The 16,248-nt window shown below is 42.1% G+C and overlaps 1 protein-coding gene across 1 annotated transcript in view; it reads left to right on the top strand.

The window, feature by feature from the left end:
- LOC121289678 (kinase non-catalytic C-lobe domain-containing protein 1) overlaps positions 1-16,018 on the top strand; it is a 278,354-nt gene extending 262,336 nt beyond the window's left edge. Inside the window, exons 30-34 of the mRNA XM_041209301.1 lie at positions 2,101-2,251; positions 3,660-3,782; positions 5,814-5,873; positions 13,257-13,414; positions 14,858-16,018. Coding sequence (XP_041065235.1) covers positions 2,101-2,251; positions 3,660-3,782; positions 5,814-5,873; positions 13,257-13,414; positions 14,858-15,089 — 724 coding nt within the window. The 3' untranslated portion in view covers positions 15,090-16,018. The remainder of the gene's footprint in view (positions 1-2,100; positions 2,252-3,659; positions 3,783-5,813; positions 5,874-13,256; positions 13,415-14,857) is intronic.
- The last annotated feature ends 230 nt before the right edge of the window (positions 16,019-16,248 follow it).

Below are 16,248 nucleotides of genomic sequence, written 5' to 3' on the forward strand. Positions count from 1 at the left end.
GATTTCTACATTTATACATATATTTATATGTTTTACACACACACAAACACACACGTTTATGTGGCCTTTTGGTGAGTCTTCAAAAAAACATTTCTTTGCACATCCAGAGGAATGCAATGTTAAAAGCCCCACAATGATCCAGAATTATTTGAAATTCTTGTCAACGGGCAACAACAAGAGTATGATATTGGCTCCTTGTGGAGCAGCTTACGAAACAATCAAAGCAGGTGTGGGGAGTTTCATGAGATATAGCATCTGAGGTGCTGAAAGTGTTCAGCATTAAAACTGCACACAACTGCATTCAATAAAAATGGTCATTTTGTTTTGGACTCAATCCATCTGTTGTAACAATTGCTATTATCAAAAAATGTAAGACCTTTAATTCTCAATAATCTTCCTGTAGAAACTTCTTTCACACCTCTAGCAACAAACGAAAAATTCCTGACAACATTGAGCCTTTGCTGAGTTTTTGACAGAATCTCATTGTGCAAAGCTCACTCAAGGGGCAGAATCGTCCCAGATTTGCACTAAGTGCGGTAGCGGGCAGGAAAAAGAACATTTTACTCACCGACTGCAATGGCAGCTTTTCACGCCTTTGTCCCAATCCTGCCTCATTAAATATGCAATCCCAGGAAATTCACTGTTTCGATGGCGGGGGGGCTATGATTTGTCGCCACGCCATCAGCTTGCTGCTTCCTCATGCCAGGTGCCATATTAAAAGTGCAGCACACCTCTCAGTGCTTCCAGCCAGGACTGCTGCACAGAAGACATGGCCCTGGAAGACATGAAGGCTGCAGCCCCCCAAGCAGTGGTGGTCAGTGCCAATGTTGCACAGAAGAGGTTTGCCTTCCAATGCAGAAAGAGGATGAATGATTTCATCCATGCCGCCAGGGCAAGGCAACCATCTCATCACTCTAATCTAATAAACTCAAGCCCATCACACATTCACTGGCATCTCACTCACTGCCATCTCAAGTGACATCACCATTCACTCTCTCACACACACACCCTCACATCTCCTTCTGGCCCCATCTGCTCTGAAGTCTGCCTCCTCAGCCCTCACCATCTTGAGGCCACTTGCCCTGATCAACTTATTCCCCCACACACACACGTTGGGATACCTCCCTTCCCCAGCACAGCCCTCACCCTGCAGCCTCTTCCCTTGCCTGAGGCCATTTCTCCCCCTTCCTCAATCAAGCACTAGCCCTGCAACCACTGAAAAGCCACCCCTGTCTTACGGCTGGTCTTGTAGGTAGAGAGACATGCCCATGAGCCGCCCTAAAAATGACGTAGTGCTGCCTGCAAAGCCTGGCACTGATGACCGCAAGTGCTGCCCGAAGCCAGATGGGAAAACAAACCTCGAAGTCCCAAGCAAAGTGCAGCTCACCAGGCGCATGTCGCTTATGTACAATTGTGAAACATGTCAGCATTCAATCACATTGACCTGCTCGGATGATCCAGTGTGGGGGGGGTGATACTGGCAAGCTGGGCTTATAATCATATACAGATATATTACAATGAAGTTCCCGATGTTCAACGGTGGGAAACGTGGCCCACCATTTTTGGGTAGAGCAGACTATTTTTGACCTTTTCACCATGTTGTCCACTCACACCACCAAACATACCTTCCGCCAACGAGCACGGAAAATTCTGCCCCAGGTGTGCAGGCCAGTTCTTCCTATTTGAGGATCCCCAGGAAATTCCAGAATACATGCCTGCCCAAACAATTAAATGCAGAGCTGAACTTGTGTTTACCGAACAGGCCTTTTCCCTTAAAGGGACACACTTTAGAATAATGGTACATTGTCCATTACATGAAAAGATCTGGCTTTATAAAACTATATTACCTGACTTATTATGAGCAATCTTAAAAAAACAATTTGGTCATTGACCAGTTGTTGGAAATTCATAAGCACTTTGCAATCTCTGATTAAATTTTTGGTTTCAGTCTGTTTTTGGGGAAACAGCAAAATAAGAGATTTGCCTTATGTGGTTTAATATTTGTCCTCATTAAGTTAGGCGACACTTTTTTATAATATGAGTCAACTGGAGATTCACTAATATAACATGTAGATCAGGTTTTAATGTAATTATTCACAGAGCAGTTTCTTCAGAATCAGCATTCGCAGAGGGCAGCAGTTTATTTGTGCCAGAATACAAACAACACCAGTACCTTCTAGACCTGATCAGATATGCAGACAACGTTAGCCACTGGGTTTCTGCTGAAATTGTCATATGTGACACACCGAAGGTGAGCATTTTAAATTTATTTAACATAAAACGTTATGACAGGAATTAATTTATCATTTGTAACCTCACTGTAATAATAAATATATTTTTGAATGGTAATGTTCTGTATTTTTTACGTGGAATATTAAAAAAACTCCATCTACTCACAAAATCATTAAACATTTTCAATGGATCAACTCAGACCCATTACCCTTTTTAAAATCAAATTATATTCAGCAAGAACTTGCTCAGTCAAAACTTAAATATTTGGTAAAATGCAAAATCCAATTCAATGCAATCCATTTAATGGCCATCCTAGTGTACCCCATGGTTCCATTCTTGAACCGCTTTCTTCCTCTACATGCTTCCTCAGAGATAGTGATCCTGAAATTACACCAGGGTTCTTCCAATCTCCTGTTGTAACTTTGGCTGTTTATTTTACTTCCCTTAAAATTTATCCCAACACATTCTCTATCCCATCATAATGTGTGCAATGTAATTTTACTCCTCCTATTTTTACTTGTTACATCATTTGCTAAATTTTTTTCTGTCACTGCAGCATTTTTAGCATAAAGCTGTTAAAAATTTCTTGTATACTTATATATCCTGCCCTACCACTTCAAAGTAGTATTCATGCTTTTTATTCCTGTTTACCTTGATGCATCCGGGGAGGTGGTGGCACAGTGGTATTGTCACTGGGCTAGTATTTCAGAGTAATTTTCAGGGTAATCCTCTGGGGACCCGGGTCTGGATACCACCATGGCAGATGAAATTTGAATTCAATTAAAAAAATCTGGAATTTAAAAGTTTGATGGTGACCACAAATGTCCTTTAGGGAAGGAAACCTGCTGTCCTTACCTGTTCCTGGATACGTGTGACTCCAGACCCACAGCAATGGGTCTCAAATGCCCTCTAAATAAGGACAATTAGGGATGGGTAATCAATGCTGGCCTAGCCAGCAACACCCCCATGAACGAATTTTAAAAAGTTTCCTGACCTCCTTCCAAACTCTTAATCTTTGACTGCATGTGTGCTCTTTCTGTGACACACGTTCAGACTTCATACCAAATAACAGCTATCCTACCTCACCAACAATATGTTCACATTTCTCCCCTACAGAAGTGACAGGTGCCTTGGGAACTTTGGCCTGAAAATTAGTCTTCTTGAAATTGGTGTACATATAAATTGTCAGTGCCTGTACTGGTTCAATGGATGCTTGAGAAGTCTTGAAGCATCTTTATTATCATGCGGCATGATTGGTAGATAGTTCTTCTGTTCCTACTAGCAAAATACTCTTAGAAATCACAGACATTAAATTTGTTGCCAAGAAAAATGTTGTAATTATGTAGAAAAATGTGCATATCACTATTCTTTACCCAGAAAGGAAAAAAATAATCTTTGAGACGTATTTATGTATTTGTCCTTTGCAGGCACAAAATGCACTACTATCAAAAGTTCTATCAATTGCTAAGATTTGTTATGAATTGAGAAATTTTGCTACCGCCATGCAGATTCTCAGTAGCCTGGAAAGCCTGATAGTGCGTCAATTACCTGTAAGTAATTACTGAGATTGGGAAAGAACCAGTTCATCCAGGTCTAATCAGTCCATAATATGTATGAGCTTAACTGAAACTTTCTTCAACATACCACATTTCCAGCTGGATTTAGCCATTACATCCCTCAACTTCAACCCCAGCCAGATCACTACTGATCACTTTTAATCAGAGAAAGACTAATCACTGTCACTAATTATAAACAACTCCTTTTACTTGGAGTGTAAAAACAAAGCTGTACTATTTTAGTCAGATTAGATTTTAGTCTGATGTGGCAGTGTTGTACTTCATTAATGTGTATTTCCAACCTTAAACCCTCAGCATCACCACGGTTAACAATATATTAACTGTAGTTCCTATTCTCCTAGCACGTAATAGGGGACTCTGTACAGTTTAAACCAATTAGGTTGATGTTTCACATTGACCTCAGCACCCCTGAGCTCGACAAAGAAAAATCAGCTTGGATTCCTATTTCAAATTGTTATCCACTGACTTCTACTGGCAATTGTGCCTGTTGGGTGAGGTCATGATTGTGTTTGACTATAATATTCCTAACACCTAAAAGTCTGCTGATCAGAATTCACATTTGCCATATTTCCTCCATGGTTGAAGTAATAAAGGCCAGTAATCCTATGGCGCCAGTACCACAGTATAAATCAGCAGATCCTGGAGGGGTGAAAACATTGGAAATGAAAAACACTATTAAATTTGAGATTACATACTTAAATGCACCTGACACAAGCTGTAAATATCAAGTGGAAATTTACTTGTATGATTTAGTAATTGGTATTGTTTCCTTTGTTTGCACTGGATTTAAAAGCGAACCTTCATTTGAATACCGGTGAAAATAAGTGAGTGCCTCTGCAAGGTGGATCACAAACTTTGACCAAAAGTTCAAAAAATATATATATTTTCTTTTCCTGAGCATAGTGTATGTGTGAAATGGACATCAAAGGAAAGTCTGTGATTCAGGGTCCAGTTGCACCCTTAACAGGAAACTAGATTGATATCTGTTGATAGGGAGAGTTGAGATGTATAGAGATATTAACTGTTCTGCTTATTTTTTCCTGAGGAGGTCGAAAAGGAAAGAGGGGGGCAGTCATTGATGGAACTTTTTGTTAATCATTTATGGGATTTGGGCATCGCTGGCTAGGCCAGCATTTATTGCCCATCCCTAATTGCCCTTGAGAAGATGGTGGTGAGCTGCCTTCTTGAATAATAGTTATAATATAATAATAATCATGATACATGAACCCTGAGGAGCAGGTATATTTGACCAATGGACTTTTTCTCAATCTGGACTTGCTTATTTATGAACTGAGTGCCGTACATGGTTTTATTATTTTTAGTTTCTAATTGTGTGTGGAAACATGCTTTGGAAGGCTTCTTAGTCAAACAAAACAAATTTTATTTACACGAGAACTTCGTGGCTGTTTGTATCCAGCCAGCCGCCTATGCAGCCATTTTTTCCTAGGGAACCCTTTTAGAATTTATTCACCCACACCAGCCACACATTGGTTGAACAAATCACGTGACGCCTGCTCCGTTGAACTGATCTGAAAGTGACAGTCATCACATTCTGCTTCCTTTATTTCCCACATCACATGTTCCAACCACACAACCTCATTCAGCCATAAGGCCATGTCAGAATAATTATCTGAATGACAGAGGACCTGTGACCACCATAATTTCAGCTCTGTGACTGGGGTGAATGGAGCAGGCCTCAGAGCAAAGTGAGCTGCTGTTGGTTTGCTTCCATTAAATGGCCTTCAGTTACAAGCCCCCACCAGAATCTCCAATTCACTAATTCTCTGTTAGTTGTCCTATAGGTGGGCCTCTTAATTATTTCCCCTGTCTACAAACCATTATGTACATTGTTGGTCACAAGAAACGTGTAATTTTTGACAGCTGCCTGGAACTTGCAAAAATATACCTAAACTTTTCATCTTTTGCTAACAAAAGAATTACTTGGCTTCTCTTGTGTATAAAAATTGTTGCAGTATTTTGATATTTGCTTTCTTTTAATTTCAGTCGTGGAAAAGCTTGTCCTCAAAGGCATTGGAAATCACGGAGGAACTGACTGCTGTGCAGGTACTCGAAAATAGTCAAAGGTGCCTAAAATTCCCCTGTCAGCACATTTTAGGTATTTAGATGTCATATTGTTGCAGAGAAATGTGACAGTGAAACTGTGAAGTGACAGCCCTGAAATCTTCACCTTATTTGAATAATTATTCATTATTGCCGGAGCAGGTTTGTATTTGCACAGTGAGCCAAACCCAGTGGGTCAAACATAAATTTTGCTCAGCAAGTCCAAATTAAGGAAATGTGAATGCTTAAAAGTTATTGTCTGCATTTGGGACAGATATTAATTTCAGCCTTTTTCAAGCTTCAAGATAAGTTTCAAAGATGTGTCATGCTTGGCCAAGACTATGAGTGAGAGAAAGATTGGCCGAGTAGTGGATAGTGTAGAGGATAGCCATAATATCCAAAACAATATAGATGGAGTGGGCGGTAAAGTGGCAGATGTATTTTAACATAGAGAAGTGTGAGGTCATACATTTAGGGAGGTCAAACAGTTACAGGGATTACAAAATAAATGGGACTATACTAAGAGGGGTAGATGAAGTGAGAGATCTTGGCGTACAAGTACACAGGTCCCTGGAGGCAGCAGTTCAAGTAGATAAGGTTGTAAAGAAGGCATGTGGAATGCTCTCCTTCACTGGCAGAGGTATAGAATATAAAAGTAAGGATATAATGTTGGAATTGTATAAAACACTGGTGAGGCCACAACTGGAGTATTGTGTGCAGTTCTGGTCACCACATTACAGGAAGGACGTAATAGCTCTGGAGAGAGTGCAGAGGAGGTTTACAAGAATCTTGCCAGGGTTAGAAAAGTGTAGCTATGAGGAGAGATTGGATAGGGTGGGGTTATTTTCCTTAGAACAAAGAAGGTTGAGAGGTGACTTGATTGAGGTGTACAAAATTAAGAGGGGAATAGATAGAATGGACAGGATAAAATTGTTTCCCTTGGTGGAGAATTCTAGAACCAGGGGACATAGATTCAAGATAAGTGGCAGAAGGTGTAGGGGGGACATTAGGAAGAACTTTTTTATGCAGAGGGTAGTGGTTGTCTGGAATTCGCTGCCCAAGTTGGTGGTAGAGGCAGAAACTCTAAACTCTTTTTAAAAAGTACATGAATCTGCACCTTAAGTGCTGTAAGCTGCAGGGCTATGGGCTGGGTGCAGGAAGGTGGGATTAGAAAGGGCACCTGGGTGTCCTCAGGCTGGCATGGACAAGATGGGCTGAATGGCCTCCTTCTGTGCTGTAACTTTTCTATGGTTCTAAGTAACTGGCATGAATTAAGTGAAAGGAAAGCCTATACTGAGGCATAAAGTAAATTCCATTAGCAAAATGACAGAATGGTGCAGCACCCTACCCTCTGTTCAATGGATGACTAACGAAACATGTCATTGCATGATGTATGAAGATCTTTGTCCAATTCAGAATTAGGGCCCTTCTGCAGAAGTCATGAATATATTATTCATGGCAGCAGATGGTAAACAGTCTCAGTGCTGTGCATATTATTCAGAGGACCTGGGAAAAATGGATAAGAGGGATGTAGTGAGGAAGCAGCATCCAACAACACCATGTATCATGACTGTGGCCCAAAGGTTGCTTCTTGCAAAGTGCCTCCTGTTGCACACAATCTTACTGTTCATTCTTTGCACCTGATAGATGTCCGTGTCTCAGGAGTCCACACCTGCAAGATGCAATGTAGAATCAAAAGTCTTTCAACATTCCCATTTTACAAGGCCATAATCCACATCCGTGGTCAAGCTGAAGTGCTAAAAGCCCACCCGAACAGACGTGCTCGAGGAATCCGGGCAACATCTGTGGACTTGCTTACTGCGCATTGGTGGCTCTGGGTTTCCTGCTTCAGTAAAATCCTCTAAAATCTTCATTTGACCCCAGTTCCCAAATCAAGAGGAATTGTAAAACAAGAATATCCATCGGGCCAGTTGGGAGATGTGAAAACTGGAGCAAAAGTCACATTACGCATAGGTGTTAACAAGCTAAAAAGTTTCAAATGTCTAAAGTAATGTGTTGTCCAAATGAAAATGCAATAATAGGTGCCAAAACATTTGCAGGTATGAAGCATATTCGTTAGAGTCTTAAAGGTGTGAATGGTGAAAGAGTACATTTCACAAGTTGTAAACCACAAAAAAGGTATCTGTGAATTTACACTTCCAAACTGGATGGCCATGGAGGTGGGAGTGCTGTAAAATTGCATGTGGTGGAGTTGGGTGGGCTTTCCAATGCCATCATGCCAGGCCTCATTTTACAAGCAGCAGACAGGAGTTGCGTGGGGACACCATTCGCAGTCTCAAAACAAGCCAGATAATAGATCATGATTTTACAAGCCTTCCCACACAACGGGAAGTGTCCATGGGGCATCAGAGCCTCAGCAGCAACAGGATGGCAGCTGATCCCATTTCAACAATCAGCAGCCATTGGGTGAGCCGTTTTCTCTTCTTGGGTAGGAAAGTCCTGCATGTGCACAGCGTTTATCATGTAAGAGAGATCATTGGGTAGCCTTTATTCTGCAGTCAAGCTTCCCTTGATGCAATGTGTTCCTGAAAGACAGATGAAGTGATGTAGGCCTGAGAGAAGCATGGGGTGGGCCACTTTGCAACAGCTGCTGACAGGCTGGTCCAGTCAGATCTGCAGTGCCCAAATGCCATGAGAATCAGTCATTCAGGAGGTGCATACTCCAGCGAGAATGAGAACCTGAGAGGTGTGGGGAGGCGCAGGCACTTAGATCCAAATAGCAACAACGTCATGGCTACCTTTGGGGACAGCCTCATGAAGGGGAATTGGCAGAAGGTGGCAGAGGGAATCTCCAGCAGCCACCAGCATGTAGACAAAGGTACCCTGTGGCCAGGGCATACAGACAAAAGTTGAGCTGTCTACAGATGTTGGAGAGGCAGTGTCGCTGAAGACTGCGCCTCTCCCAACAGCTGTAACTGAACTTTGTGCCATGCTGGCAGAGGAGGTGAACTCTGGTTGCATTGATGGTCACCCAACGCTGTCAAGATCACTGTGGGTCTGAACTCTGGTTGCATTGATGGTCACCCAATGCTGTCAAGGTCACTGTGGGCCTGAAACTCTATAACTCAGGCTCATTCCTGGGGCCCACAGGAGATGTGTGGTATCTCCCAGGCAGCCGCACTTCACTGCGGGTGACAGATATTCTCTTCAGGAGGGCCAACCAGTACAACATTATCAAACTGATGCGGACAGTTGGATTGAGAGTACCAGAGGATTAGATGCCATTGCAAGATTTCCCCAGGTGCAAGTTCCCAAGTGGTTATTTGAGCTCCATCAGGCCAGCCAGTGGTGTTTATTAATCATAAGGATTTCATTCCTTCAGCATGCAACTAGTCTCTGACCACCACCAGTAGATCCTGTAGGTATGCGCTCGTTATCCGAGGAACAGCCACAACACTTACATTCTCTGGCATTCCCAGGTGTTACAGCTTTTTACACCCTTGCCCCGTTACCCTCCCCCCCCACCCTCCCCATGCACTTTCAAGGATGGATACTCACTGACAAAGGATACCCACTGAACAAATGGCTGTTGACACCAGTGAAGAATCCTAGGACTGAATTAGAGGGAATGCTATAATGCAAGTGTTGCTGCCAGAGTGACCATCAAACAGACCTTCAGTCTCCTCAAGATGTGATGAGATCGGATGGTACACTTCAATATGCACCGGAAAGTGTCTCCCAGATCATGGTGGTATGCTGAGCTTTACACAACCTGGCTTCAGAGAGGAAGGGCCCCGGCTGATGAGGACTGAGTGGAATGTGAGCCATCCTCCGATAAGGATTAAGGTTAGGAAGCTAATGACCAACTGCACCATCCTGATCATCCTGAGGGGCCATATGAAGAGCGTCAAGGCATAGGTTCAAGGGAGGCTCAGGAGGCACTTATACACACTCGTTTCAGAAGACCCTTCCCACAGCAGCCAACCAACCAACCAAACAATGATTCACATTCCACCTACACTAATGCCATTTACCTCTGTTTTAAGCTCAGACCCCCTCACTCAATGGCACTTGGCGCTTCTGCAATGTGTAACAAACGACCACACCCATGCACCATGATCGCCCCTGTGCCAGCCCTTAGATCAATCAATGCCACTGCTGCACTGCCAGAGGGCCACCAACACTGGATGGATACTTTCATAAACCAAATCAGATACTTATTACAGTAATCATCAGACATGAGTGGAGAAGTATTAACTCTTTAATCACCCAGGAAGCTTTTAGTTCTTTCATGTGTACTTCTATGTCAGCTTCACAGCCAGGTGCAGTGGTGGTAGGCTACGTCCCATGCTGCCCTATGGCTGAGGATGACATTGATAGCTATCCTCTGGGTGCCTGAAGCCTGCAAGGACCCCGGCATCTTGAGAGGTTGCTGCTGCAATTAGGGCCACCAACCCTCCAGAATTGGTCTGGAATCTCTGGGAATTGGAGATCAATCTCCAGGACACTGCTGTGTGAAATCCTGGAGAAAGATCATTGGGACATTAAAAATGGTTTTTTTTGTCATTTTCTTTGAACATTTCTCTTTACCAGACATAAAAATATTAAAAATAGGGGAGGGGGGAGGCTGATTGGCTGACAGCAAGCATCGTCCAATTGGGTAATGAGATGTTTTGCTTTCCAATTAGTGAGGGAAGGCAGTACATTACAAGGATGGATATTTTGGCTGAATAATGACCAGAGCCTTTGGGAAAGTCATGTGATGCAACCACCAGGAATACATTTAATCACAGTTGACAACCCTAGCACCATATAGGAGCCTCCTTTGTCATTGTGGCAATTTGAGATGCTGGTGTCACTGGCACAGGGGCTGAGGAGTTCCTACCCACAGTAGGAACACCTGTAGAGAAGATTGCAGTAGCAGAAGGCAGATACCCCTCCTCCCTTGTAAGGCACACTTGTACTTTCCAGCTGACCTGAAAAGGAAGAGGACCTGGTGTAGACTTCAGGTGCTTTGTCCCCCTCTCGCCTTGCCACTGCTCCCTTAAGCTCAAGGACAAGGCAATGGCATGTGGATCTGCACACACCTCCAGCACCCACTGACTGGTCTGCTGGATGTGACTCTCTGAGAGCTGCCTACCTCACAATGGAGGAGGTCACAAAAATGTCCCCATTGGTGGAAGCATCGAGAACCAGAGGGCACAGATTTAAGGTATTGGCAAAAGAAGCAATGGCGACATGAAGAAAAGTTTTTCACGTAACCAGTGTTCTGGAATGCACAATCTGGAATGCATTCCCTGAGAGTGTGGTGGAGGCAGGTTCAAGTGAAGCATTCAAGAGGGAATTGGATTATCAGAAATAGTAGAGTTTTGGGAGAAGGTGGAGGGGTGGCACTACATAAATGGAGAGTTGGTGTGGACTCAACGGATCGAATGGCCTCCTTCTGTACTGTAATCATTCAGTGATTTTGATCCAGTGACAGTGAAGGAACAGCGATATAGTTCCAAGTCGTGATGATGTGTGGTTTGGAGGAGAACTTGCATTTGGTTGTGTTCCCATGCATCTGTTGCCCTTGTCCTTCTAGGTGGTAGAGGTTGTGGGTTTGGAAGATGCATTGGTGAGTTGCTGCAATGCATCTTGAATATGGTACATACTGTTGCCACTGTCCGTCAGTGGTGGAGAGAGTGAATGTTGAAGGTGATGAATGGAGTGCCAGTCAAGCGGATTGTTTTGTCCTGGATGGTGTCAACTTCTTGAATGTTTTTAAAGCTGCACTCATCCAGGCAAGTGAGGAGAATTTAGTCATGCATCTGACTTGCACCTTGTGGCTGGTGGACAGGCTTTGGGGAGTTTGGAGGTAAGTTACTGCCTCAAATGCTTTTATTATGACTAATGGCAGTTACAAATGGCCAAAACTAGGTGAATATGACGAGCTTAGTCTCAGTTTGAGGCAACCCAGTCCCTCACCTGCTGTTGTAGCCACAGTATTTATATAGCTGGTCCAACTCAGTTTCTGGTTAATGGTAACCCACAGGATGTTGATAGTGGGGGATTCAGTGATGGTAATACTATTGAATGTCAAGGGGAGATGTCATTGTCTGGCACTTGTGTGGTGTGAATGTTACTTGTCACTTATCAGCCCATGCCTGAAAGTTGTCCAGGTCTTGCTACATATGGGCACTGACTACTTCAGTATCTGAGGAGTTGCCAATTGTGCAATCATCAGCAAACACCCCCACTTCTGACATTATGATGGAGGGAAGGTTGACTATATTTGACTATACTTACATGACAGTTACCTGACTATAAAGTGTATTTTGGTGGATTACAGATGCAACCAACTAAACAGTTGATGACATATCCTCGTAAAGTCAATTGACTATCTGCAGTGGAAAATACCAGGAAATTTTATCTGGTATTTTCTAGGTCTGCTGTAACCTTATTAAATAACCATTCACTTTTTAAAAGTTTTTCTGTAGATTCACTCGCCTTCCAGTATCCCGCTCCGCAGTTGAAGATCTTCCTTATATCTAGCAGTTCACCATATCTACCGAGCGAAAAGATGCAGAATGTATAGCTATGGCATATAAATCTAGTAAAACACTTTTGCCATGAAATCAGCAATCCAAAAGGCGAATACACACAATTGTGAACCAAATCAGAAGTATTTATATTTTAAATGTAAACTTGCAATACCCCTGCTGCGCTTTTTCACAAATAAGTAGAATCTCATAAAACACCTTTGATGCTTATCAATGTTGGCCTTTGTTTATAGTCAAGTTTTGCAGCATAGAACAACTTCAATAATTCCCAATTCATTTTCAGCTGCTGCCACATGTTTATGCCACAAGTTTTTTGCCTCTCTGATTGGAAGGAGCTCTTGGGTGAAGAATAGAAATCAATGCCATATGTAAACAAATTCGTGAAAACTGGGTGCACGGCAAGACCTTTAAATGGCTTCAAAATAGAGATAATTATTTAAAAGAAAGTTTGTTCAGTTGTGTTAAAGAAAATAACAACCATTTGTCGGGGGCATTCATTACATATGAGGTTTTAAAAGGCAACCCAAATAAATATCACGTGTAATTGCAATTGTAGTGAGGCACCTCTGAGTTCCACATGCTGAATGGAAAGAACGTGAACTGGTTTGCACTTTTGGTGATGTCCAATTTGAACTGTTATGGAATGTAATTTTACAATTTTTATGAATAAAGTACATTTTGGGCAGGGGAGGCCCTCAAAATTGCTGATAATTTTTCCTTCATGTTTCAGTCAGCATCACATGCATCTCCTTCTAGAAATGTTTGGATTCCAAGAAACGTGCAATAAGAAGCTATTTTACATACATTAAACATGATTTAGATTTGAGCAAATGCAAGAAATTAATTTTCTGATTTGTGAATTATTTTTGAAACGGTTTATCAGGTTTTCCTGAAGAGTGACAGCCTTTGTCTGATGGAGGGAGATAGTTTCAGGAAGCAACCAACAATACCTTGTGCACGTATTTTGGCAATGCATGTCCAACAACTAGAAATTGGTGCTTTTACCATGGCTAATGGCACTTACAAATGGCCAAAACTAAGGTGAGCGTGACAAGTTTAGAAAAGTGCTAAGTCATGAACATTTTCAGAAATACTTGTCTTTTCCCAGGATGTAGTTTATCTTGTCCAAGTAATTATATTTATGTTGTAAAATAAATCATTGAATTTCACATTGACTTGTTTTTGTCCTCTTAAACTCTGTTTTAAACATGTACATCTGGAATGCAGGAGTTCAGCTTTAACCCTGTCCACGAAAGAAAATGCCATTTGATTAGTTGACTGTAATAATGCAAAGTTACATTTTAAGGCTGCCAGAACCCACTTTTGTTTTATTTTTGGGGAATATTCTCCCAACCTCTTCAAAGGTGTGTGAAAATTCTTGAAATTTAATTTTTGCTTCAGAGGTGGGAAACAGGGGTTAGGTCTGCCTCCAACGCCCAAACCCTCCCCTGGAGGCAGCAGTCACTGATCTAGGATTTTGACCGGAGTGCCCTCTTATTTGGCATGGAGGCAGGTTCCCTGTCCAAATAAGGACGACAGGCAGGCTCTTGATGCTGGAGGGCCATCAGAGGTCTTCTAGGTACAAGAGGAGCAGCTGGCTAACGGCACTTTTCAACATGAAGGTGCCTTTCCACCAACTTTTGAGAAGAATTCAAATAAAAAATAGCAAAAGCAGCCAGGCCACTACTGGCAGGTAGAGGGCTGGTGGCGGTGGTTGGGGGGGGTGATGAGGAGAATCCCGCTGGGCAGCCTATGGCTGCACCTGCACCCAGAGTCAGACAAAGAGGGCTTTTAGGCCCACCTAGGACGCTGACTGCCATCCACGCCCCTTCTCCCTGGCCTGCTGCTGAGTGCATGCCTCCAGGCAGTTAAATTGCCCCTAGTGGTGTCGGGAAATCCTGGTTAACCTCTCTTAACTGCCCTTAACAAGGCTCTTAATGAGCTTAATCGGCCACCTGTATTGTGGGGCGGGTAGCTCTGCTGGGACCCAAATCTGCCTCCCCTAAAGTGGCTGGAGCTGGGAATGGTATCAGGAATCAGCACACCGGCTACCAGTAGGTATTTTCAGGCCTCCCTGCCTCCGTTCTTGGCCTTGGTAGAGCCCAGAAATTTAGAGCTAAGTGTTTTTTTCCTAAACTGCCAGTATACCATATTACACACCCTTCCTTCACCCTACGTTCTTCCCTGTACAACCTTGAGACTCTTAATACCTACACTGGTGAATCTGGTAAAGCTGGACCTCTGGCTAAAGCATCAGTTAAGTAATCCTATGCTCTCCTTTTAATAATGCTGTTCATTTCTCTTAACAGAAATTTTCCATAATCAACTGTTCCTTTGCTGTGAGGTTTGAGTGTTAGGACTGTGGTCAGTAATAATAACAGTTCTGTTTCAGCTTCTGGTATCCATTTGGCCATATTTTTTTAACTAATTATGGAAGAATATGTGCAATACTTACAATTTCTTAATTTTTTGATTTTTTTTAAGGAAAATAGCTAAGGTGATTAGTCAGATTCGTGCATTCCAAGAAAATCCCTACATGTTCACCCCTGACCTGGAGCTTCAGGCTCATCTAAGGCAACAAATAGCTCATTTTAGCGAAGTGGATATCCATGTTCTTGCCGCGGAAAATAAGACTAATTTTTACCAGTCGTCAACCGAATGGCACTCGCGCAAGATTCAAGATACACTTCGCAAGGTGAAAGCAACATTCCAGTAACACTTAAAACCTACACGCCTGTTCTTCAAAATGAACTTCTATTTCTTTTGGTTTGGGACTCTACCCAGTAATGTCTCCCTGAATGTTACAGCAACCTGTATAATTAGCAGAAAGATTAATTTATTCTATTATAAACCAAATGCTCCTTTTGCAGATTTCTTTTGTGTTTCATAATAATGAATGATTTGTATGAGTAAAATATATTGCACTTTTTAATGGTACAGTAAAATGATATCTAACTACAATCATCAGTACCTTAGAAACTAAATCAGTCTTTACATTTAATGGGGAACAGCAGGCTCCAAACAAAATTTAGTACACAAATACTTCCCTGATATCAGTCTAGGAGAGGTCATTTTGTAATTTAATCCATTCAGGAAACACATCCTAAATACCTTCATCAGTGTAGGCACTGATCTTGTTCTGTGAAGCTCTAGTGGAGCACTAACGTTGGCATGGATTGGTGGGCAGAGTAGCCTATTTCTGAGCTATATATTCTATGTAAAGTTCCCCCATGTACTCGCTTTAAAGTTTTCTTTACATTTCTTTAGTTGATCTTTTCTCTACTTTCAGTGCAAAAGTAGCAATGTGACTTTGTTTGGGTGGTGTATATGGTGAAGTTGTTGAATCATAACTGGAAACCCATATTTTTGTGATTCATTTAAGGGTGCTGTTTGGCAAACAAATTTTAATTTGTTTGCCAAACACATATTGTTGGGAATTAGATAATGAAGGGAAGCTTTGTGTTTTAAGTGTGTTATTTGGAGCCTGCAGTTTCTTTTCACATATCAGCTTATTAACTTATCTACTACATAATGAGAGAAACTGTTATGTTGAACATATTTTCTTTGATAATGTACAAATGCTTGTTAAAACAATTAACAATCATGTTTTGTATTGTCTTTGCAACATGATAAACTATCTCACAGGAATGTTTCCCCACATTCTGCACTTCTCCCAGCACAGAGATTGGAAGGCAAGCTGCTGTAAAGTCTCAACTAGTACTACTGTAACTTGCTCACAGGACCGAGCAACTTGGAATAACTATAGGTGCAATCACTGACAAAATAATAAGCGCAGCACTAGATGGAGAAGTCTCTTAGCTGGGAAATGTATTTCAAAAATAAACAGTGAGTGGGTGGGGTGGTGTGATTTGCTG

The sequence above is a fragment of the Carcharodon carcharias genome, chromosome 17, assembly GCF_017639515.1.
Source record: "Carcharodon carcharias isolate sCarCar2 chromosome 17, sCarCar2.pri, whole genome shotgun sequence".
In the NCBI taxonomy this organism is placed as follows: domain Eukaryota; kingdom Metazoa; phylum Chordata; class Chondrichthyes; order Lamniformes; family Lamnidae; genus Carcharodon; species Carcharodon carcharias.